Source organism: Mustela nigripes, chromosome 12 (genome assembly GCF_022355385.1).
Source record: "Mustela nigripes isolate SB6536 chromosome 12, MUSNIG.SB6536, whole genome shotgun sequence".
Taxonomy (NCBI): Eukaryota; Metazoa; Chordata; class Mammalia; order Carnivora; family Mustelidae; genus Mustela; species Mustela nigripes.
This window is the reverse complement of record NC_081568.1, coordinates 47,155,881-47,181,629: the sequence shown is the minus strand read 5'-3', so window position 1 is coordinate 47,181,629 and position 25,749 is coordinate 47,155,881. Positions and strand designations below refer to the sequence as shown.

General features: G+C 40.6%; 1 protein-coding gene across 2 annotated transcripts in view; it reads right to left on the bottom strand.

Annotated features, from left to right (window-relative positions):
- Positions 1 to 25,749, bottom strand: part of SGCD (sarcoglycan delta) — a 936,356-nt gene that overhangs the window by 76,300 nt on the left and 834,307 nt on the right. For both annotated transcript variants that reach the window (XM_059416542.1, XM_059416541.1), the window contains one exon: positions 18,603 to 18,675. In XM_059416542.1, the coding sequence (XP_059272525.1) occupies positions 18,603 to 18,675 (73 nt within the window). The remainder of the gene's footprint in view (positions 1 to 18,602; positions 18,676 to 25,749) is intronic.

Below are 25,749 nucleotides of genomic sequence, written 5' to 3'. Positions count from 1 at the left end.
AGGTCATGATCTCAGGGTCCTGGGATCGAGTCCCACATCGAGCTCTCTGCTCAGCAGGGAGCCTGCTTCCCTCTCTCTCTCTCTCTCTCTGCCTGCCTCTCTGTCTACTTGTGATCTCTCTCTGTCAAATAAATAAATAAAATAAAATAAAATAAATTAAAAAAAAACTTTAGTAAAATCTGCACATACCAGAGCCATCCATGTGTGAGTAGTATTTTCAGTGGAAATTAAATGAAAGATGCAGAGATCCAAATTTAAATCAATGTGCATGACAGAGAAAACTTGAGTAAGATGGGGAGAGGACATTTCAGAGTATGTGGTGTGCCGGTCACGCACTGCTCAAGGGTGACACATAGGTATGCGTGTGTGGAGGGGCAATTCAAATCCTAGGCGTCACAGGTTTATGCACTTGTAATTTTCCAGTACTTGGCAATAAGTGTTTTTTTTTCTTTTTCTTTTCTTTTTTTTTTTTTTTAATTTTATTTTTTTGAGAGAGAGAGAGTGAGAGAGAGAGCATGAGAGGGAAGAAGGTCAGAGGGAGAAGCAGACTCCCTGTGGGGCTGGGAGTCACATGTGGGACTTGATCCCGGGACTCCGGATCATGACTTGAGCCGAATGCAGTTGCTTAACCAACTGAGCCACCCAGGTGCCCTATAAGTGTTTTTTTCTTAAAAAAAAAAAAAATTACCACGTTATGGCAATTTTCTGACACATGGATATGTCATGAGGAAGGGGCACCTTTTCCTAACCTGTACAAAAGTCATATATGGTCTATTGGCAGTACTCAGTCTTATACCAAAGACTTTCCAGAAGACAAGTTCAAAATCAGAGGTGATTGGAGGTCATCAGGCAACGTGGCAGAGGACCTTAGAAAGGGCATTATGTTTTCTCAAATTGTCAAAAAGAGTTTTTGCAATAATCACTCATAAGCAGATATTACAGGGCAGGATAATCGGAGCGACCTTCCAAGCAGCATACTGACAAGGCAGTAGGAAGTATGCCAATTGAAATCCATACTGATGCTGCTTTCTCCACTGCTCTCTATACTCGCTTTGACTTTCACATGTATAAGAGCCACAAGAAAAACTGATGCACCCAACAAAGCCCTGGCATTCCGCAGAAGCATCCGGAGGTGGGATCAAGGCTGTAACAAGAAAATTGTGGGCTGCCCAGGTGTGGAAGGTACTTCCCGTCTTTCTCCCACCCCCAATTAAAATGGGAAGAGGGCCTAAACTGCTTGCTCGGTGCCTTTTTTTGCATTTGGAGGACAGAGAAAGAATGCTCAATTGCTTGAATACATTTCCCTTTTACTGCTCAGTTTACAAGCAATCATATCACTCCACACAAACTCTAATTTCCTCTTTGTTATCTTTGCTTCCTTCAGACAAACATGATTCACCGAAGAAATAATAATGAACCATTACCTTTGATGGAACGGCTGCCAGCACCGTGGAGATGGGAGTGTGCCAAGATTCGAGATGAATGCAGTCGTAAGGAGGGCGATGTAAAGTCCACTTCTAGGTGATGTGAGCACCCTGCCATTTGCTGTGTACTTTTTCATATACTTATCTAAAACCTCTGGCTATTTTTTTTCCCTTTTGGCACAGTAGTATGTAGAAACTGAATTACTGTAAGATCAGCTGTAGGCTATTACCTAATAGGTACTCTAAGAACTTACTCAGTTCCGGTAATTGTTATTCTCACTCACGCACTCACCCATCCTTCCACCCCTCCATCTACTCAGGTACTCAGCAAACATTTACCGGGTATCCACGCAGGGCATGGCTCTGTTTCAGAGTCTGTAATACTCAGAACATGTACAGCGATGAGGACACACCACACTAGAACACTCTAGAGTCACCGGGCTGGTCTAAATACCAACGCTCAGGGGGCACCTCTAGGGAATTTGATTTAATCGTTCTGGGATGGGGAACAAGAGCCAGGATTATTTTTAAACATCTCAGGTAGCTTTAATGCAAAGCAAAGGCTGAGGATCGCTGGTTTAGAGTTTACAACCCCGTAAGGCAGACAAAGAATAAATAAGTGAACAAAATACTACTACTAATAATAATTACATGAAGAGTGGTGTTTCGTGCTTTTTGGTGGGCTCTAACAAATCTCCATTCTGGGATAAGGCTCAACGGTTAGCTGGCTGTGACTGAAAAGTAAATTTTGTTGGTCTGTAACTGCCTGCATTTTTTTTTCCATAGTGGGGGGTTGTGTTTGTAAGGGACATCTCCCTTGTGGCAGAATCTCATTAAGGCAATGGCCAGAAGGTTGAAACTTTGGCTTTTGTTACCGTGTTGCTACTTTTCCTGATCAGAAAATCTGAAAGCCTTTCTAAATAAATGCAATTGAAAGTATAAGAAATGAAATAAGGACATTGAAATTACTTTTGTCCCCTAGCTGAAAACAGATTCTTTAAAAAAAAAATTAAAAAAAAAAATTATTTATTTATTTATTTGAGAGAGAAAAAGAGAGTGGGGAGAGAGGCAGAGGGAGAGACTCTCCAAGCAGACTCCCCATTGAGTAGGGAGCCTGATGTAGGGCTTGATCCCACAACTCGTGCAATCATGACCTGAGCCGAAACCAAGAGTCAGACACTTAACTGATTGAGCTACCCAGATGTGCCAAGAGAGCAGATTCCTTTTGCATGGTGGTATGGTTTAGCAGGAAGAGTATAAAATTAGGCAGGCAAAGTGAGATTGTTTTTCCTGGCTCCCTGAATACCTATGTACAAGACCCTGAACTTCTGTGAGTTTTGGGTCCCTTATCCAGAAAATGGGGATGATAATGGAGCTTCCTTCCAGAGGTGCTTCTTCTGATGTAAAGATTAAATGAGATAAGACACAAAGGAGGTAGATTGGTTCTAGGCCTAGGAATGTGCTTCTTAAATGCTGATCTTCTTGCCTGGGTCTTTAAGGTCTCCTCTTCCAGACAGTAAGCTCTCTATGAGGGCAAAGGCCATCATCTCCCTGGCACCTATGTCCAATGGACAGTAGGCATTTGAGTATTTGTAGAAGGAAAGATTTCATGTGCGTTATGTTTATTTAGATAGCCTAGCTAGAACCCTAGCCAGTGAAGTGCCCCATCCTGGCACCAAATGTCATCTCAAAAACTCCTGATGGGTTCAGGAGTGTCCTGAAATGACACTCTGAGCCTGCTTCCCACTGTCCTACTTTGTAGGCAGTGTCCCCAGATCTTAGCAAGTTTTTCTGCTGGAGCATGGGAGTGTTGGTGAACCAAAGGATCAGCCTTGCTCAAGGCAAGACACTTCAACCCTGTCTTAGTGCTGCTCCAGAGAACGCATGGAAACAGAATTTCAACTTGTGTGCTATTCATCCACTAGACCCCATTAGTAGTGTCTGGTCAGGTGATACCAGCCCTTTGATATTAACTGCTGAGGTTTGCTTTTCATAGCCACAGGGTATCTAACTATTATTACTCAAGAAATTAATCCAACTAGAAAAACCACAGCATCCACTCTAGCTTGCAGGTTCATCTGGCCCAGCAATGGGTTGCCTGTAAGAGGGAATGTGTTCAATGATAGTAACCTATGGTGATGAGATAAAAATCCACAGAAGCCACATGAAAAATAGGGACCCGTTCTGGCCTTCGGGGGAAGGAAACACTAGACCACAGAAGGGCGCAACTTAATGTTTAATGGAAAAGCAAAATCCTTATGAATATGTAAAAATAAAGGGGCAAGCTCTAGGAGGATATAAAAAAAATCGATGTGAAAAACTAAGAAAGAAACCTTGTTAAGATTTCAGGCATCATTTCATTCCCCTGCTAGGGTTAGGAGACAGCCACTGATCCCTGGTGGCATTCAACAACCAGGATGAAAGGTATCCAGATGAGGCTTCCTGTTTCTGGGATTTTCTGTTTGGTGAGTCCTCCAGGGAAGCTGATCCAAGCCTATGTCTCCTTTCTAGAAATGGCTGAAGAAGCTGGGAGGGGTAGTATTCTGGTCAGTATAGTGGGAGAGTTAGTGGATTTTTTTTTTTTTTTTTTTTTTTTTTTTTTGAGAGAGGGTGTGCAAGTGCTTGCAGGGGGTGGGGGCCAGAGGGATTGGGAGGGAAAGAATCTCAGACTCCTGACTGAGCTCAGAGCCCTCTATGTGGAGGGGCTCCATCTCACGACCCCAAGATCATGACCTGAGTGGAAACCAAAGTCAGAAGCTTAACTGACTGAGCCCCCCAGATGCCCCAGGAGTTACTGGATTTTAAAAACACTTTGATATTTAAGCACTATATTTTTTTCCTTTTTAAAAAATGTTTCCGTCCCCCGTCCCTCACCATACTGCAACTAGATTCAGAAAAATTTCAAGAGATATTTGGCGTCTGAGTGCTTAAAACATTCATCCCTTCCTCCATAACCACAATGCTTACCACCTCATCATGCCTGTGTAGTGCAAAGTCTCGGTTTCCCTTTTCTTAGGAAAAAGTTTGCCTTTCTCACACCTTCACCTAAAAGGCAAGTGGTTTTGCTCTAAGAAAACTTCAAAAGTTGGGTTAAGGTTCACTATGAATATTGGTCAATTTGACTGCCTCACACTTTTATTGTTTTGATTATACTAACTTGAATAAAACAGGCTCTTAACCCACTGCTGACCATTGTCTATGGGAGGCAAAGCACAGAGCAAAATTAACCCCTCAGTGGGACAGATCTCTTGGCCATAATAAAGAATGGGTAATCATCTGCTGCTTCAACACCCAAGTCCCTGAAACTAACATCTGAGCCCTGCATTCCAGTTCATGGTTGAGGTTATTCACATATGTCTTGCTATTTGGTTCTCACAAGTCCTTCTGAGGTTAGTGCTACTCTTTTCCCACTGTTCACGAATGAGGGAACTGAAATAGAGGTCTTAAAACTTTGTCCCAAGGCATACCCTAGCAGGTGACAAAGCCAGCATCTAGGGTCCAGCAGTCAGGCTCTCAAGTTCTGGCCCTAAGCTTTACTGTGTACTCTTTCCCTCAGATTAATACCTCAAAATCCCAGTGAGCTCTGAGAAAGGAGAGGGTCTTTTCATTAAGCCAAACAGAGAGGTGGTGTATATTAACCCCTCAGTGTCCTCACATCTGTATGAAGGGGATGAGGCCAGGTGCTCCTGTCCCACTTTAAGGAGTTTTTGAAGGAGTATTTATGAAAATGCTTTGAAATTACAAGGCGTGGCAAGAATCTGAAGAATCTGAATTGTTCTTCAAACACCCAACAAGGAAAAACAAAAAGGGATCAATCCATGTTGGTCTCAGACTCTGTCCTTCAAGGATATGTCCAAGGTCAGCTCACTGAGTATAGCTTTTAAAAGGAATTTAAATGTAATGAGAGGTCCCGGGTAAAATCAGATCCATGAGCAGTACTTTGAAGCCCGAGTCTTCGAATCTCAATGTAAGAGCAGATCTGAAAGGTCTGCTTAAAGTCTACTTAAAATCTTCCCTCCTGATGCATGACACACCTCTATAACAGTCTTGGTATGAGAGACCCTTCATCTTGAGTCTCTCAGTGGTGAGAAGCTCATGACTATCAAGGGAGATAATTCCCCACTTCAGAGAATTAGAAACTGCTTTCTTATGTTGTGCGATCTCACTTTGGGTTCTACTGCCCTCACTCCTTAGGCATTCTGGGTCATCGGAATAAGCAGCAAAATTCTCTTTTTGTAAGAATATCACAGCCTGCACAAAGAGAGGAAGACTGTGCCTTTACCTGTTCACTTAATTTAGTCACTGCTCAACTCAAGCTCTAGTACTGTTATGTGACAGGAGGCAAAACCTTCTATGCATCCTTCTCCATGGATGGATTTCAAGCTTCAAAACGAGCCACTGATGGACTGAATACATCGTAAATGGCTCCTCAAGTGCCGAGAGGGGGACGTGTCTAATCCATTATGGCTGCAGCCCACAAATGGTCCTCAACGTGCAGCCCAGTCATTTGCAGCAGTGGGTAATCAGAGAGGCCTGATGCCTCCTGCTCTCCATTTTAATCCCACTTGTCAAGCACGTTTTCTATAGATATTGTCTCTCAAAGACTGAAGGGTTTTTTTTTTTAATTTCCCAAAGAACTTTCCATGAGGACCACAGGGAGAACCATAGACTAATAGCCAGATGCACTGTGTTAAGAAGGGTGTCACCACGTTCCTTTAATCAGTACACAGTCAATATTCTCCATCATGAATAACTAATAAGTTTCTGAACTCCTTTCCTCAGATGTCATTGCAAAAATCTATCTGAGGAATGTCATCTGCACTTAATGAAGGGACAAGCATTATAATTAAGTTTTAAGCTATTTCTTCAGCATGAAGCTGCCACGAAGTGTGAAATGACTATAATTCACATTTTTGAGACCCTGAATTTATTAGTGTCTATGTTCTATTCAAGGTTAGGAGCATGGGGCTTGGATCGTCAAAGGATGCAAATTGCTCTGTGCTGGTTCTTCCGGAGTAAGTGTGCCTGAGCTCAGATGCCAGGCCAGGAAAATAATCATTCATGACTCAGGTTGTATTTTTTGGGGGAAAAAAAAAAAAACCACCTCAAAGACCTGGAATCTCATTTCCCTTGGTGAACAGGAAGTGACGATGACGCATATAACTGGGTGAAAGGGGACTTGTGTTCCTCTGTGGATGACAATCACCCGCGGTTGAGAAGATAAGTAGGAACTGCAGGCTGAAGACTTCAAGTGAAGCACAGTGTTGCTGGACTGTGTCTATGATAAAACCCAGGGGTGAGAAAAGAATCTAAAGTTTTGAGCCTGCTTGTAAGAGAAAGAGGAATGAATTATGCTCTTTTGGAAATGACTTAGTATGGCTAGAAGAAAGAAAGGCATGGGATAATAAGAGGTTCCCAGAGACTTTGATGGCTCTCCTTGAGAGAACATCTCAAGAACACCATTACTCGTGTGTTTGGTGGCTGAACACATACTTTTGGAGAGAAGACATTTGTCATGATCCCCCTAGCCTGAACCTCTTTGTGGCTGTGGGCAAACGCACATGTGGGAGACATCTCAGCCGGTGAAATCCTGAGAGGAAGCGGAGGGGCTGTGTGTGTTTGTAACAGGTAGGCCATATGAGCTGGGGTGGGGTGAGGGGAGTGTGCCCCAAAGGGTTTCCTTAGGAAGTGCAGTTTAAGCTGAGAGTAAAAATATGATCATGTGGAAAGAGTCCAAAGAATGTTTCAAGACCAAGGAATAACAAGGCTCTAAAGAAAGGCTCCGGGCCCTCCCAATGAAACAAAGAAAAGGCAGAATAGCTGAAGCCTACAAATGGAGGAGAGAGGACTTCTCACTGGACTCAACACATGGTCTACCTCTAATCCTCCCTGAAACGCTAATGCAATGACTGTAAAAGGACCCTCAAATGGCACAGACCCAGAAGGACCAAGGAAAAGAGAAGCAATAAAGGTAGAAGAAAGATGATGACCAAGTTTTGGAAGTTGAGAAGCAAACCCACAAGTAGTGATCTCATGAGCAGAGGACAGAGGGCTGAAGGCAGAGAGCCTTGGGTTTGGTGAAGACCAAGAGCCAGCTCAAGCTGCATAATCCCTGCCAGGTGCAGGAACAGAAAGCCAGTGCCTCTGTGGCTGGGAGAGTCTGGTGGAACTGCAATCAGAAGACGGGTTGAGGGCTCCACAGGAAACTGTCAGAGTCCTAGGCCATTTCTCCACTGTATAAATCCAGGTGACCAGGACACCCTTACTGTCATGGACTAAATGTTTGTGTCCTCCCTCCCCCCCATTCACATGTCAAAATCCTAATCCTTAATGTGATAGTAATAGGAAGTGGGGTCTTTGGGCCGTGATCAGGTGGAGCCCTCATGAATGAGATCACTGCCATTATAAAACAGACCCCAGAGTTCCTCAGCTGCTTTTGCCATGTGCGCACACAGCAAGGAACCAGGAAGCAGACCCTCAACAGGAACCTGCCAGAACCTTTATCTTGGATTTCCCAGCCTCTAGAACTGTGAAAAAATAAATTTCTGTTGTTTATAAGCCATCTAGTCTATGATATTCTATTACAGCAGCCCAAACAGACTAGGACACTCACTAGGGAAGACTTGAATTCTGGGCTCTGTGAGACAAGAATAGTTAAGGCTGACAGTGCTGTCCTAAAAACAGGGAATGAAGTGAAAACCTACATATGGAAGGCGGAGACCTTGTAGGCTCAGCCAGAACATATTGGCCCCCAGATTCATCCCCAGCAAGGGATTAGGACACGAATCAGTGTCCTGGGGAAACTGATCAGTCCAAGGGAAGAGGCATACATATTCTTATATCTGGGGTCACCCACCTAAAAATCTCAGCCTGACCATCCTACCTTGAAGCTCACCATCCAAAAGCCTCATTCACGCACACAAAACATGTCAAAAGATTCTTAGGGCTTTACTCTTAAAAACAGACATCTGAGAATCATCGGCCGCTTGAAAAATTCCCAGTCAAAAAGCCAGAGAGACCTGAATCATCATTTTAAAAAGCAAAGAACAGAAGAAATTTGAAATGATCACTAATATAATCACACAGTAAAGACTGGATAGTACATCTGTGAAATTAATGCAGAGTATTATAGAAGGAAATCACTACAGAATTAAGTATGTTTAGAAATTGAAACGCGGGAGCAGGAAGCACAAGTTCAATGGGAGGAAGGGCCAACAGAGAGGAGGAGAACAGAGAGAGAAACAAAAACGAGGGAAGGTTGGAAGTGGGATAACGGTGATGGGCGATGGAAAGCCAGGACATCACCCACGGCCACATCAACCCCTTGAAGGTGACTTGTGAGTGCTTTGTTTTTGAAATTTCATCTTCGAGCCAGTGGGAGCCACCAAAGGATAGCAAACTAGTGAGTGACATTTGGCCCAAACTGGCCCATAGTCCGTGGTCAGGAAATCCAGCGAGATTATAGAGTTGTCTCTGAGATCTAATGGCCTCGATCTCATTTATATTCTATTCTAATAAACCGTGGAAAATTCTGGAGTAAGAAAGAAAAAAAAAAAAAGATATCCACTGGCTGATTTCTATCTTTCTTTTTTTTTTTTTTTCTTTTTTTATGATTCACTTCTAGTTCCCAACTTACTTCAGGTAAAAACTGTTGTCAGCTTGTTCCTTTCAACTCCCATTACTCTTTGTTTTGAAAAGGTTATAATTGGAATAAAACAAGGCTGGCTTCAAGCCAAAATCATGAAGGGTGTAATTAAGCAAGATTTTCTGTCTATGCACCCAGCAGGGCCATCCTACTGAGGGGGAAAAAAAAAACGGAGATTCAAAAGCAATTGTGTGTTTTTCAAGAATAAGAGAACAATCTACCCCACACACTTTACATAATAAATGGCAGCTGCTGACATTTTAATCAAGATAAAAACAGTAATAAAGTCACAGTGCTCCTTTTGAGGCAGAAGGTAGTCCCAACTCAGGAATTCTGGCAAACATACACACATGCCCATTCTGTTCTAAAAGACCGAGAGGTTAGCACTTAATTTATGATATCACGCCTGCCTTGACATGGGTAGAAGTCCAATTTTATATTCCCTCCCTCTGTTACGAGTTTATCTTTTGAATAATTTTTTTCACATTTTAACCCCTTCTGTTAAAAATTAACTTAAAGAGTATACTTTTAATTTTTAAATAAAAGCCACTTGCCCTTCAGAATGATAATGATGTGTCACATTGCCTTTCTCGAGTTCAGATGAAAATGGGCCAGCCATTAAGGGACAATCACTTAGGCAGTGAGGTGCCTCACTGCACAAGGCTGATGACGTTGGCTTTCGGAGATAGTCTGGGAATCATTTGGAGAGGCATGTGAAATGTTTTGGCTGTTAAGGCATTTCCTCCAGCATTTTGTTGGTTTAGAAGATTACAAATCGAGGAATGCTTTTGGGGAGTAAATTAAGCATCGGGGCTGGACTATAGTTTCAATCAATGCTAGTTCAAGGCTTACAGAGACTAAATCACTAATAGCAGGTACCTGATGATGGATTCTGAAAGCATTTTTTTCTTCCCCTTTGATCAGACCCAATGGTCCCTACAAGACAGAGAGGGGAAGACTCAGGGCCTTTGAAGCCAGGCAGTCAGTTAAGATGTTGTGATTGGCATAATCCCCCGCATTGCAGGCCGTCCGATTTATAAATTGTGTTCCTCAGTGAGAGCAAATGGCATTTCTTTATTCTTACCTGACTTAATTTTTCTCTCCAACTTATCTTTACGGAGGGTTAGGAAACACTAAATTTATTATGGCATCCTCTGTGTGATTAAAACATTTTACCTTTCTCATGAGGATCAATAATTATCTCCTCCCTCTTTATGATAATGGACATGGGGGTTGAGGGTATTGGGACATCCTGGTGACAGGAACAAAGAAGGTTCAGATTCCAGGAGATTGGTATTAGGCTAGCAGCCCACACTTCTTAGCCCTCTGGGGGTGAATTCTGGTACTTCTTACTGTGCTCACTTAGCGCCCACTGAGCCAGGTCTGAATGGCCTTTGCGGGCCCTGAGGTCTGGGTATGTTTCCCATTGCACCCTTGGACTGGACTGTCCACTTTGGAGCCCTCAGTTCCACTGCAGAGAAGCTGCCCAGGAGCCTGCCAGCCTGTTACCGCCATCATTAGCGATCGGCACTGCTTACCGGGACACCATGTGGATTCTTCCCTGCACTGGCATGATCCCCAGGCCCCCAGGAACTGAAGGAGATTTGAGAGTGCTGACCCAGCCCCCCTTCCTCCCTAGCCACGTGACAGTCCACCCTATCCCTTATCCTCCTAAAGTCTCAAATGAAAATGCTCCATGACCCTTTGCTTCTGTCCTCGAAATCTAACTGGTTTATTCCCTCTGTGACTCCGAGAATAAAGGTCATCAGGCTATATATTTCACCACGTGCTTTCCCTGCATTTCCTATCTTCTTCCTACAATTCAGCAGAGATCAGAGAGATGGGTTTTTAACTTCCTCTCCCTGTCGGGGTAGGACTTGCTCTATATCCTAGAATCCTTGTCCCCCGGGATGTTCTCTTCCATTTATCCTTCCCTGGCTTCTCATGGCAGAATTCTACTGCACAGAGGCGATGCCTGTGAGACACCTAGGTTTGGTAGCTTTACGATTTACCACATTTGTAAAACACAAGCTTTTGATTAAGAAGGCAAAGGCAAAGATGGAAATAACTTCCAATACCACACCCTCCCTTTCCTTTACCTCTTTTGTTTCTCCTGCACGCTGAGAGAGCTGTGGTGAAAAGGGCACCTAGAGAAAGGTGAAACTAAGGGGAAAAAAAGAACTATGTAGATCAATTCAGACTATGTATCGATGCTAATGAAACAAAGGGAAGGATGAACGGATGCTGAAACACAGGAGGCAGGGAAAGAGGGGAAAAGGGGAAAGAGGGACATATATATGGACTCACAGATCTTCAAAGATGGGCGAGGTGTCCTACTGTGAGTTTTCAAACAAGGCAAACTTAGAATCAGGGGGGCTTCATTAAGCCTTCACCTGTGGCTTTCAGATATCTGTTTTTTTCTGGGCAGGCACTGCAGGATGACTGAGGAGTTGACAGAGTCACTAGTGTCTCTGACAAAAAGAAAATGGAGGCAACATGATGATACATAGTTACTGTTCAAGGAATGCCGATTATGGGCTGTCTTCCATCCTAAGGCTATGCCCTCTCTAATCTATTAAGTGAAATATCCTCCTCCTTTCTTATAAAATGTTGTTAAAGGTAGATGGATGTATACAACAGCCTTCTGGTGTTGTCCTTCAAGGAGAAAGGACTGTTGGTCAACAAGGTCTCACAAACATTTTATTGGCTGTTGAAACTGAACACTCCGGGAACTCCTGGTTGAGGACCAGAGCCCCATGAAAATGGGTCGCTTGCTCCTCCTGGGAGCTGACATTTGTTGAACTAATGTCCACTAAGCTCTTCCCATGTTCTAGGCACTGTCTGAGGAGAGCTTAGGAGACTTGCCCAAGTTCACAAGGCAGACTGGCTTTGGGGCCAAACTCAACCCCAGTGCAGGACACTTTCAAAGCATGGCTCTTGATCAACATGGACACTGCATCATGACTCTTCTATTTTGGAAGGCCCCTGAGACCTTGTGATATTATCGGACCACTACACATTTTCATCTCTCCTTTGAATAACTTCAACATTCACGCTCTGTGATCGAATAATTGTGAATCTCATACAAGCAAAATAGGTACCGAACATGTCTGCAAAGTGTTGCATGAGGAGAAAATTTAAAGATTTATTAAAGAAAATTTATTTAAGATTTAGTATTTATTTAATATTTATTTATATAATATATTATTATATATAATATATTGATTTGTTAATATTTAATAAATTTATAACTTATTTAAGATTTATTTAAAGATTTATTAAAGAAAATTTAAAGATTTCTTTCTTTAATTGCCCCATATCCCATGCACCCATAGCTTTGGAGCACAATATACAGCCCCTCTCCCTCCTCCCCTCTCCCTGCATCTCTCTCAATCTCTCTATAGGCCTATAAACATAAAATACATATGTATGTGTATATATGTTTTAATGTATGTACATATGCATATGTACATATATATAAAATATGTGTATAGAATAAATATAGGTATTATATTTATATAATTCAAAAATCAGACTGCTTCTCCAAATTTGCTATTGTGACTTTTGAGGGGGACAAAGGAAGGGAGACGTATGACCAAATATTAATTGAACTGTGATGCTCTGACAGACTGTTCTGGTAGCTTCAATTCATAAATCACTGAGAATCAAATAAATATTTAGTTGGCTACAGCCATTCTAAGATAAATTTAAGGAAATAAATTCATTTTTGTCAACTTGGAAGTGCTGTCTAATCCCTGTTTTCCTGTGATATATACAGACTTTAAATCTCACACATTCCCAAAGGAGTTCAGATTAGTATCTATCCATTAAGAAAAAAGTCCTACAGAATATGCACGTGCATACTGGGAGTACCAGATACATCTTTGAATCTTTCTTCTTTATTATTAAAACTCTGGTAATGTTGTAGGGGGGGAAAACCCAGAGGAACAAAGAAATGCCTTATTTATTTGAGGCTGCAGAATGGGTTTGATATTAGTGGCTGCTCTAGTTCTGAATGATGTTATGCACTGAATTTTGAAACTTCTAACAATCATTAAAGTCTTCTGTGATCATATCTGAAATCGCCTTCACATGATTTATTAAAGAACACAACTGTCATAAGGAAATTACAGAACCTCATTTTTGTAAATGACACGGTAATAATATTCATGGAAGCTGCAGAAATCTATTGGCCCATCTGTCCTTACCTTAAGTGGACCTAGGGAACCATGTTTTTTAAATTCTGAGACTCACTGTTTTTTCTTTCAACTTACAACTAAAATGTCCCTTCCTTCAGACAGCCTCACCTAACCCTCTCAGGTAGAATCCTGTGTGCCATTCCCAGTGTCTCCTCTGATTTTGCTCATCTATCTCTTCTACCACTTACCATATTACCTTGTATTTTGGGGTGACTTTCTATCTTACTCTCCTTAACTACAAATCAGTTGAGGACTTAGTTACTTATCTCTGTATTCCAAGTATTTAGCAGATGCCTTGATTCTTAATAAGTGTTAAAAAAAAAATACCTGGAAAACAATTCCCTGAGCTATGATGAAATGGAAATCAGGTCATCACCCTTGTCATAACTGTAGGCAGAGTAAGAGCACGTCCGCACATTAGCTGATGAAGAATTCTTTTATAAAGACCTTTTGGCTTCTTGCTCTTTTGTGGTTCCTTCCAAGCTTTTAGTGATATCTAGAGGAACAGAGTTGGCGATATGTGTTCAGTGGTCTATGCAACCGCCTCCCATTTTTTACATTTGCCCTGACATATGTCTGGGAAATAAGATTTCACAGTCTATTTCCTATTCTTGTAGGATCTGACTCTTACAGGGAAGCTTCACAGTTGAAAAGAATCCTTAGAGCAAGGTAGGCATTCAAAGGTAGCTTCTGTTCTTACAGAAAATACATATGCAAAACTAAATGGCCTATTTCCCATCTCAGATCACGCACAGCCTGAGATAAGGGATTTTTCCACTTGTCTTTATAATATACAGACACCAGGAAAAAGAAATAATGAACAAGCGAACACCTAATATATTCAGACTGCAAATTTCAGATCATGAATTAAAATCCAGTTTCCATTCCAAGTTAGTTTTTCTGATTTCAAGAGATAGGCATACTGCCTGATAGATATTTTCAGTAGAGTCTTGAATCTGGAGCAACATGCCATTATTTCAGAATTGTCCTGCAGGGGCAAACTCAACAAACTGCCAGAGCTGGATGTTGGGTTCAGACCTCGCTAAGGCTCATTATTTGTCTGGAGAGAAGCAACCCTCTTTTGTGATTTTCAACTCAACCCTGGATTATTTACAAACATCTCAAGCAAACACAGTAAATACAGTAACTATAGTAACTCCGAAAAGGATAGCAGTGAACCGAACGCTTAAACTCTAGCAGAGAGGAAGCTATCACTCTTTGAGCTGAGGGTTGAGATCTTCTAAGAAGATGTGCGGGAGGCCTGAAATTTGCTTCTAACAAATTTACATTATCAAGCAAACAACGAAACAACAACAACAAAAGTAAATCAGAGAACAAACAAAAAGACCTTCAAAAGCCAAAAGAGACGTTGGAAGAAACAAGTTATCCCAACAGAGAAGATCTCTAAAGAAGATGGAATTTTCCCATGTTTGATATTTTGGGTAAGGGAAGGACACACATGGATTTAATTTTTGCTTGTTCACTGCAGAAGATGGTTTATGTATAAATAACCTATAGTCTTTTAACTCAATTTGCTTCCCATTGACAAGAAAGACCAAGAAAATCTGGGTAGAGAACATGATTTAAAACACAAAACAAAACAAAACACCTCTCATTAAAAACATTCCAACTTAACTGCAGTGGGAGTTTTCAAGATCCATTCATTCATGCCTCAACATATAACTTTTCTGGTAAACTCTTTTTCTACATATTTTCTGGATCTGTAAGGCTTTCAGGTGATTGCATCCTTTTAAGCAATTTTACATAAAATATTATGGGGCTACAATGTTAATTTTTTAGTTTTGATATATACACCAGGGGTATGTAAAATGTTACCATCAGAAATACTAGGTAAAGCGTATAGAGGAATAATCTCTATGATTATTGCAATTCTTCTTTTAATCTAAAATTATTTTAAAATAAAAGGTAAAATAATGGGAGCCTAAATAAAGTTTGGAGGCAAAACGGACGTGACTTTATACAGACATCAGTGTTCCTGGATTAGCTCAAGGCTATGGAGTCTGCTTGCTGTAGGTATCTGCCCCAGCTCTGTCCTCCTTCACCTCTGTTGTGCTGCTCCTGATGAGGGAACCACTTCTGCTTCACCTACACAGTGCTACCTGCTGGCATAAACCCAGGGATCTCCCTCAGATTGTTCTACTTTCCTACGACTAGAAGGCACACCAGCACAAACGAGCTGGATCACGACAACTGATCCAACTGTAAAGCCAGAGGCCAGAAAATGTTCATTACCTATTTATCAGTATCCAAGGTCAGTACCATTCAATAGCACAGAGTAAAATGGGGCACCATTTGCTGACAAATGTGAAACATCCACAGACGCACTGGTCTGGGCTACTGTATGTACTACATTGGATTACTTTATAGTTGGTCACACATTCTTCCACAAGAGCGCCATTAAAATAAAATAAAATAAATCTAAGGACGAAGGGGCTAATTATCACATTCTAGATCCTGACTCACTTCAGGCTATCAACCCTCAACACAATTTGAGTAGGGGCAAAGAATTGCCCCCAGTTGTAGAATTCCATATTATAGTGTTTTTATGTTTCCTGTAAGAACATTTTATTTCTAGTCTCTATAGAATATGCCTACAACTTTAGAATAAACATTGGAAATGCAGCAACTACCAGAAGTCCTTATTTATTGCACTTAGGAGATTCACTTGTAATTTTGGAGATTCACTTGTTTCTAAGGCAAGTTTCCAGGGTTTTCCATAGGGTCTACAGATGACCGTAAATACAGCTATTACGCTATTTGAGCATATCATCTGTTCTCAATTTTTCACAATAGCGATCTCTAAAATGGGCTGATGCTTGGAGAGTTGTATTTTTGTTTGTTCAATGTGAGTTTGGTTTGTTTTTATCCAAAGAAAATTTAGTTTTCCATTTAAAGCAAAGTTAGCTTAAATTCTTGACCCTTAAATTTTCCTTGTCTTCCATGGTAGGCAATGGTAAGCTCTCCGTGGTAATGCAGAGCTTATTCCCAGGGCGTGGGAGGGGGTGGGCCCTGTATTATATTTAGAGGTCAGTTTCTTTTATTTTTTATTTATTATTATTTTTTAAATTTATTTAAAAAATATTTTATGTATTTGAGAGACATAAAGACAGAGAGTGCAGAGGGAGGAGCAGAGGGAGAGGGAAAGCAGACTCCCTGCTGAGCGTGGAGCCAGACATGAGGCTTGAACTCACAACTCCGTGATGGGGACCTGAGTCCAAATCAAGCATCTGATGCTTAACCGACTGAGCTACCCAGGCACCCCTAGGTCAGTTTCTTTTAGACAGCATTTTTCTTTGGACTGATCAGCACTAATTACTAACTAGTTGTGTTAAAAAGAACTCTGCTTCTAAGGAGGTCTGTGAAAAGGAAGGGAACCAGCCCACATATTAGCTTGTTTCAAAAGGGCTCTCAATCACACACGAGGATTCACTGAATTCTCAGAGAACAAGATCGCTCTCTGAGTCCTAAAATACAGGACTCAGAAATCTACTCCTTGGGTAGATTTGCTGAAAAGATTCCATCTTTAGTACTTAATATGAACCACAGGAGCTGGCTAGCGGAGAGTCAAGGTAACTTCTGGCAGGCAGCAGCACAGAGATGGAAGCAATGATTCTAGGGAAAAGTAAAGCCTTGCAAGGTGGCGTATACTGTGAAAAATACAGCCTACTGTATATGAGATTTTGATAAGAGAATGTTCTCTTTCTCCACCAATTATCCTCTTCCTCTGGACCAGTGTATTTCCCTATATTTGTAAAGCCTCACAGGCTTTGCAAGAATGCTAGGGGCTTCATCACGAGGTGATAAGATTCTCCATTTATGGAGAATGTGCTTCCGTTTAGGGAAACACAAACTCCAACATGGCTGTTGCTGTTTTAGTAAACCACAGATCACAGGGCTGTGTCGCAGAAGAGTAGACACGGCTCATATAATCCAAACACATTTGCTAATATTTGATGTCTACCATTAAATATGCAATGTTATTTATGATGATTTATGATGGCTTTTATTTAAAAGAACTACAAGAAATGAAGAAACCCAGTATTCGCTGAATTCTTCATGACTATAAGCGAGGCAGAGAAATTGAAGGGACTCTGCTTCAGAATGGGTCCGTCTCTGCTGTTTTTCTGCCAGGCCCCGTTTCTGAATAAGCCAAAGAGGAAATGTTCTCCCTTCAAGGGGGAAGCCAGAAAGTTCGTCATTCTCTGAGTTTTGTCCTAGGTTCCTAACATCTAAGAAAAGCTGGATCCCAAACATGTCCCAGGACATTAGCTTCCAACAAACCTTGGCCGACAATGGCATCAACACTGTCTACCTTCAGTGATGTGTGGAATGACACCTGTTGTTCACCTGGATGCTTGCCATTGATCAAACCCTCCTCTGAAGCCTGTAACCCCAAGTGACAATGGGACTCCTTTGCCTTTCCTTTCTGAGTCTCCAAGACACTCCATTCCGTCAGTTACTTTCTGTCTGTCAATCATGCTATTCAATAAATTCTGCTTTCACTCTCCCGGCTCTCACTTGATTTCAATCTTGCACAAAGCCAAGGACCCTCTTAGCTGGTCTTGCAGGTGCCCCCTCTGGCTTCTAGCCTGCCCAAATCATAAGTATAAAGCAAAAAATATAGCTATATTTGGATCAATGTACTATTTTTTTTATGTGTTTCTTTTTTGAGCCAGGGATGGTCCTTTAGTGGCTGGAATGGTTTTGGGGTCATATCTTTAACTCTGTTTGTCTATATGTATCTATTGTTCTTTTTTGTTTTCTTTAGTTGTTGGTGCTAAGTACATAGCATCTCAGTGCCTTTTTTGCTAAAGGCAGCACAATTGTGGATATTTGAATATTAACACCAGTACATGAAATATTCACAGAAAGTAGTTCTAGTACCATAATGGCCCAAGTGGCAGAGAGCTTATTACACATAAACAAAATTCCATCCAGTGTTTAGAGTTCAGTTTTTTTTTTTAGGTACGACTTTTGTTTGGGCTGATCAGCACCAATTACTGACTAGTTGTGTAACTGGTTAGGTTCTGGGTACCACAAAACACAGCAGGAAACAAATACCGTGAATGAATCAATCCCCAATCTCATGATTACAAGGCTGGCAACCTCCTCCTCCAAACCCTCAATCTTAAGTGTTCCAAGAGAATTTTCTCTTGGAGGTAGCTTATCTTTACATCCTTTCTAATCTCTCCCAAATCAGTATATTCATGTTATGACGCTGTTAAATTCCAAATGCTCAAAATGGGCCATCAGCCAGTTGCCTAGACAAAGGAAATAGCCACTAATCAATGCAAACCATAGTCAGAAGTTTACCTTAGTTCCTTGAAGGGGTCTGCCCTGACATTAGGTGTCTCTATAGATTTAGGGAACACTGTGCCCTCGGCTCCTGTAAACAAAAGAAAAAAGCAAACAGAGGTTGGAGACTTTGGACATGTCACCTGGGGGCACAATCAGCACAGGGAATGGAGCTAATCGGAGGGTGGATCCTTCACAGGACTCAAAGCACACATTTTGCCCTTGGCTTTCGCTCCCCTGATAGGGCAGCCCTGAATCAACTCCTGCAAACGGGCTTTGAAAAAATAAGGAACTTCTTTTGAAAGTGTTCTTGCTGAGATCAGAGTGAGGCCAGGAGGCAAATACCATGTTGACTTAAAAAAAAAAAAAGATGCCTAAATAATGGCATCTTTACTACCACCTAACTCTAGCCTCTCATTGACTATTAACAGTCCCCCAACTGGAAATGTTTTGAGAAGCAGCCCCTGAAGCCCCCTGACTGCAGTTCAGGGCACAAATCACAGCCCACATCTAGTGTCTCGGCAGCGGGGAGATGGTGGAAAACACCCTATCACTGCCCGGTCTCCATCTAATGATGCCTAGGAAACAAGTGTCAGGAAACAAGGAAAAAGAGATAAAATTCCGTGCTATTATATTGAAAAGTTAAACAAAACAGAACACTATGAGAGACCGTTGGACGTTCACTGCTTTTTACACTTTGAGAATTATTTCACATTGATCCCCGACCCATTCTAGACATTTAGCTCTTGACTTTGCAATAAGCTTTTATCTTTAGAGCTTGTCATCACCAGCTGAAACTTCTCAGCCATAAAGATGGTGATTATCTGATTTGTCTGCTCCCAGACTGCTTTCAAATCATTTAAGCCTCAGTTTATCACAGACAATTGCAGTGGATATTAGTTTTTCAATTAAACTTAGCCAGGCGGTATCCTGCTCTTTGAAGGAAAGGTGTTTATTTTTATACCTTTTTTGGTGTAGTTCTTTGATGCCACAGAAAGGGGCAGAACAACATCTTGTATTCGTGTGAGAATTTCTAGAATCCTCTTGCATTGTTAGGTCTAGAAATCCTCCATTAACCACGGTTATTCCAAATCCAGATTTATCCTAGCACACTGATGAGTCTAGCTGAATGAACTTGTGTAGCAATTATAAAAGTATTTCATCTTTTTTAAAAAAAGTATTTAATCTCTTTGATATGAGTAACAGACTACTGCAAATAAAATCAGAAAATAATGCCTTGACTTGACATTATGTATGGTCATTTAAAAGAATATCCTGGTGAATGATAACTATTAATTGAAGCTAACATTTTGAGTGATACCATCACACACTTCATATGTAGTAGCTCAGTTCTCCCCTGCAACAACCCTACAGACAGTTGCGGTAGGCAGAGAGGCATTTCGTATGTGAACATTTAAGATCTTTTCCTGCCTATAGACACTTTCACCTTTTAAGACCCCAAACCACATCATGTCAAATAGATCAAAATGTATCCTTAGTCTCCATTATATACAGCTTTGATGTAAATTTCATAAGAATGTTTTATTATGCATATATTTATTATTTTACTCTTGCGATTTAAATTTTATTGTGTTCTTTATAAATGTGGTGGCAAATTTTATGTGTCAACCTGCCCAGATATCGGGCTAGCCATGATTTCTGGGTGTGTCTGTGAGGGTGTTTCCAGATGAGAGGGGCATGTGATAAAATGGGTTCAGCAGAGCCCTTGGCCTTCCCCAGCCCTTGGCCAATCCCACTGAGGGCCTCAACAGCACAAAAAGGGGAGGAAGGAGGATTAGGGCCTTCCTGCTTAACTGATTGAGCTGGGATGTCAATCTTCCCCTGCCTTCACCACCCCTTGTTCTCAAGCCCGGAGACCCCAAATAGAATCTACACCACTGACTCCACTGGTTCTTAGTGAGCCTTGGGACTCACTCTGAATTATGCCACCAGCCTCCCTGAGTCTCTGTCTTACACACAGCAGGTCGCGAGGTTTCTTAGCTTTTATAATGACATGAGCCAAGTTCTTATAACGGATCTCTTCCTACATGTACATCCATATTGGTTCTGGTTTTCTGAAGAACCCTACCTAATATAAAAACTGAGTAAGATTGGGGTGGATTATAGACTATAATGTAACTTTTGTTACCCATATACTAAATCTGGTTTGCAGAACATACATTCCACGTCTCCAACATTTTTGTGACCCTTTGAGGAGCACTGGGACCAAAGGTTCTGTGGAGGATGCCTCATGAGTCAAAAAGGCTGGCAGAAGTGACAGGACCATGAGTAACACATTGGGAGGTGGCTCTAAAGTGTCTGTGACCCAAGGGCACAGCCTCAGCCACTACCTCTCAGTACCATCTCAAATCTGTTACTAAACAGCTCCCATCTGTGACTACTGCAGTCAACTGGGGCTTCTTCTGAGATCCCTGCCCTTTCAATTTCTTAGAAATGCTTATTCTTAGCCTTTGGAACCTGTTTTTTGGGTTTGAGGGCTTTTGTTTTGTTTTCATTTTTCTTTTTGTTTATTTGTTTTAATGATTAAAAGAAACACACACCTGATTAAGGCTAGGGCAGTTATTTCTGTTTATATACATTGTATACACTTTTTAGTCCTAGCTCATATCTCCCCCTTCTCTACTAAGAATTCTATGAAAAGTGCAAGAGAAATAGCATTGCCTCTTTTGAAATCAGTCTTAACTGTGTGACTTACCCATATGGCAAGTAGTACTGCTCATAGACACCCTTCAGTATTTGAACTGGTATTAAAATGTTGTGAAGCTTTATGTTTCACTGATACCTCATGCACCCTCCTATCATTTTATAAGGCTTCTGAAGCCAAAGAATACCTATTTCCCAACTTTCGACTATGCAAATATGTACACATATAATGATATATATTGCATTTATTCAGTCCAATTATCCAAAAATGAGGAATGACATTTTCTTACATAAAATGGACCTCAAAGGCCTGTACCATTTTCTTTATTCCACCCACATTTGGTGCTAAACCTGTTCCTCTATTTGTCCAATACACTGATAACACCTCACTTGCTACATAACATCTGGCCACACTTGCTACTTAACATCTGGCCAGACTAGCTCAAGAAGGAACTACTCTGTTGCAGCTAGCTCGGCCACCCTTTTAGAACAATTCCAAGGGTAAAAAAGGTTACATAAATGCAACACATTACAGGTGCTCACTGTGTTTTCCCAAGGATCATGTTCTCCTTTGAACACCTGAACTTGGGTCCTCAGCTTTCTCAGATAGACAATCCTATTTGCCTGGTGTTTTAGAGGAGTGTGTCTTGTTCTCTGTCCTATCTCCATTTCCTAGCACAGCACAGGTTCTCAAAAAATATCTGTAACACAGCTACAACACCTATGTGGCACTGAGCACATACTACCTGGGATTTTTATTACCGTACAGACATTCATCCCATCTCTTCAATAAGATCTTAAGCTCTTTGTGAACAGGGGCAAGGCCATATACAAAATAAAGACAGATTCAATTTTAGGTTCTGAAGATTTCGACTAGACTTATTTCTAGTTGGTTCTACCAATTCTATGGGAGTACTAATTTACTGTTATAAAACTCATAGTGTATCACATGACATGTTTAATGAATATCCAAAATCCAACCTATGTTAACAGTACCTCTTAAAATAAAAGAACTATTTAATAAAAGAATATCATTTGGGCTAAATACAAGCATCTCTTTAAAGCAAAATGAGATCAAGGCTTGTAGTATCTTTGCCAGACTAGGAAAACTACCTCTCCTACAACACAAGTGGGGCTAAAAAAACATGGGGCTTTTGGTTACACGGCCAGTGAGTGCTGGAGCTGAGATTCACATGCAAGCATCTGAATCTAGGACCCACTTGTAGCCATCGTGCCCTCGTGCCTTGTTTTCTGAATGTCTGGACAGTGTGGTATCCACAAAATGGCAAGCCAGACCCAAATCCCAAGGATCTGGGCTCTCACAGTTAGAGGACATAGGTAATCGACATTGCTCTGGACATGTGATGAAAGTGAAGGGCAAGACAGTTAGGCTCCCTTACTTACTTCCCACCATCCACCCGATGCCCTCTGAATTTGTGATTTTTTTTTTTTTTTTTTTTTTGTAACGGGGCCCACATGGGGGACCCATACTGGAAAACAGGCTCAGAGATATGACTTCTCAAGGGAATGTACCACAATTTCTCATAATCCAAGTGTCCTTGGGCATGAAACCCAATCTCTAAGATGCTCAGATTCCTTCTCTGAGAATAAGGGATATTAATAGTAACTTTATCTCCTCGCGGTCTTCGGAGAGTGAATGAGATCTCTGGCATATAGCAATCAGCAGATGATAGTCAATAAAATACTTCTAGCACACTAAAATATTTATGAATCCTATTCTTCCCTCCTCTTACCCAGGTCTTTTATGACTCTTAAAAAATAACATTTTAAAATCACTTACTATGAACTAGAGACTATTGAAACTGTTTTAATGTGATCATCAGAATAACCCTATGAGGTGGGGACAATGAGTCTCTGTTGTTATGGATGTGGAATCTAAGACTCAGGGAAGTCAGGAAATTTCCTGATCGTTGAGCAGTGAAGAGGGAGAGTCTGAATTTGGACTCTCTTTGTTATAGAACCAATGCCTGTGACCACTACTCAGACCATCTTTTTCAGCAAGATCATATCACTCTCTACTTGCTCATCTTTTTATGAGATACAAACAAATGTCATTGTTTATACCCTCAAATAACGCTTGCCAAATCTCCCACCCTCTCTCTTCTACAAACAATTCACATGTGCAGTGAGAGGGGCTATAAATACTTTCACAAAGACCATTTCTGTCCAAGTCCTACCAGGCTTCTGATTTTCACACCATTTTTCACTTTCCCCAAAGCTGTAGAGCGGACAAACATTCATCAGGGTGAATTCTCCCATCCTATCCCCTATCCATTCTAAGATAAATTATTCTCAATTCTATTATTTCAAAAGGTTTCTATTAAAGCCATACCTACTGATTCCTTCTTTTGACACAATATAATTTACTGGCAATAAATGTTCATAAACAGTTTGAGTGAAAAATCCATAAAGCCATTTCAGCTTTATTTTAAGTTCCATTAATGTCCCTCAAAAATGATTTCGTCAATGTGTTTCCATTAGCTGGTTCTCTGCCCAATAACTTAATTCCACACAATCAATTAGGAACTTATAAAGCATGTGACAGGATCTATCTAAAGTGTTTTGAATCACCATAAAGATCAGCTCAATGGCTTTTATTTTTCCCCTTGTAGTACAGGTAGGGGGTAAGTCTGTCAAAAAAAATCTCAAATGCACTCCATTGCCATAGTAACAAAAAGTCAGCTTCTCTCAGTAAAGTATACTCAACTTTGGTGACTTCTCCCTCAAAGTGTCCTGGATGTGAAGAGACCTGAAATCCAGTCCTATCTCTGTGATCTCATGCAAATCAGAATTCTTCTCTAAACTTTAACTCCCTCAGCTGTAAAATAAGAGACAGGATGAGAAGTATCAGGGCTAAACTGTTCTTCCCTCCACTCGAAAATTTCATCAGGTAACAATCTAATCTAAACAGATGACTGTCTTGAGCCACCTCCATTCCTACCAGGAAAAAAGAGCAACCCTGAAATATATATTAAAAAAAAAAATCCTAAAAATTTTCTCAGTGTTTAAGGAGGAAACAAATAAAAGCTAATAGAATTTTGCCCAATTCAACCTGCATTTAATTGGGAAGAACTACTCCCACCAGAAAATAAACTTCACAGAAAATGGTCAATGGCAAAATTTATTACAGATGAAACTAACTGAAAAAACAAAAACCTGGTTCGTAACTCTTTAAAACTTCAAAAATTGACTGGGGAAAATTCAATTTTATAAAAAATAATAATAAATGCTAAAGTGCCTAAGCCTGTACATGTTAAATACATCCATGAACCAAATCCTGGAAGGAAGAGTCACATCCGAAAAAAGTGCTACAAGAAAATTGGACTTGAGAGACGCATTAGGCACAGAGAAAGAAATACTATGCTAGAAGTTACAGACAGTAACTTGGAGCTAGAATAACATGATGAATCAAATCTTTGGTGTACATGGAGGAGAAATGATCTCTCAGATGATAATTTTAAGGAAAATTTTCAAAAAGGTCAGAAATGGCTTAAGTGTGCTGTTTAGAACATTGATTAAGAAATTAAGCTAGCTTAATGGAGTTTGCTCCAGTAAGTTCTTTCTTGAGGTACTTTCATTAAGATTGGTATAATTATGATTAATGTTTTGTATTAATGAACACAGATCAAAACTCATCTTTGGGCTTAAATCATGGGGCCCAAATATTCACCAGCTTCAGACTGCAGAGTTAAAATATCTAATCATCACTGTATGAAGTCAAAACATTTTTAAGTGTTCTAATTCATGTTGCTTGGGTAGATATAAACTGAACGACAGCCCTTAACCACCACCATATTTTACTTGATAAAGATATATTTTTATACCAATATTACATTAAGAAATAGAGAAAGGATTTCAATCTAAGAAACGGTGATAAGAAACCTAAGAGAACTAATGATTTGATTTCTTAACATATTATGGAACTGAAAAACCAAAGACCTGGTTTTTAGTCCTGATTTTCTATGAGCTTATACTATGGCCTTTGGCATTTGCCCTCTGGTCTTACTTCCCCATTTGTTAGACAAAATGGGGGGTAGGGATTAGGTGATCTATAAGGCTGTTTCCAGCTTTGCTGTTTTATAATCCTCCAGATAACCTGGCTGGAACAACCCAGAGGACCAGGAGAGGAACATGATAGGTTTGATAAAGCCAACATTCAATTTATTTAATAAATATGTTTTAAGCAGGGGGCTCTAGAAGTTGTTAGTTAAAATAATTAGTTATTAGTTTATTATTTATTTTTAGTTTATTATTTATTAGTTTAAATAATTAGTTATTAAATAATCTCACAGATAAAACTATGTAATAGTTACAAATAGTGATGAAGACTTGAAAGGCAAATACAAAATGTCTTTGCAATATCATTTGGGGTTGCATCCTGCTCTGGCATGTAAGTTTCCCTGAGAAAGTGAAGTTTTGTTGGCATTTGTTAAGTGACTAGTAATGAACTAGTTAAGAGGGGTAAGGAGCAGCAGAAAAG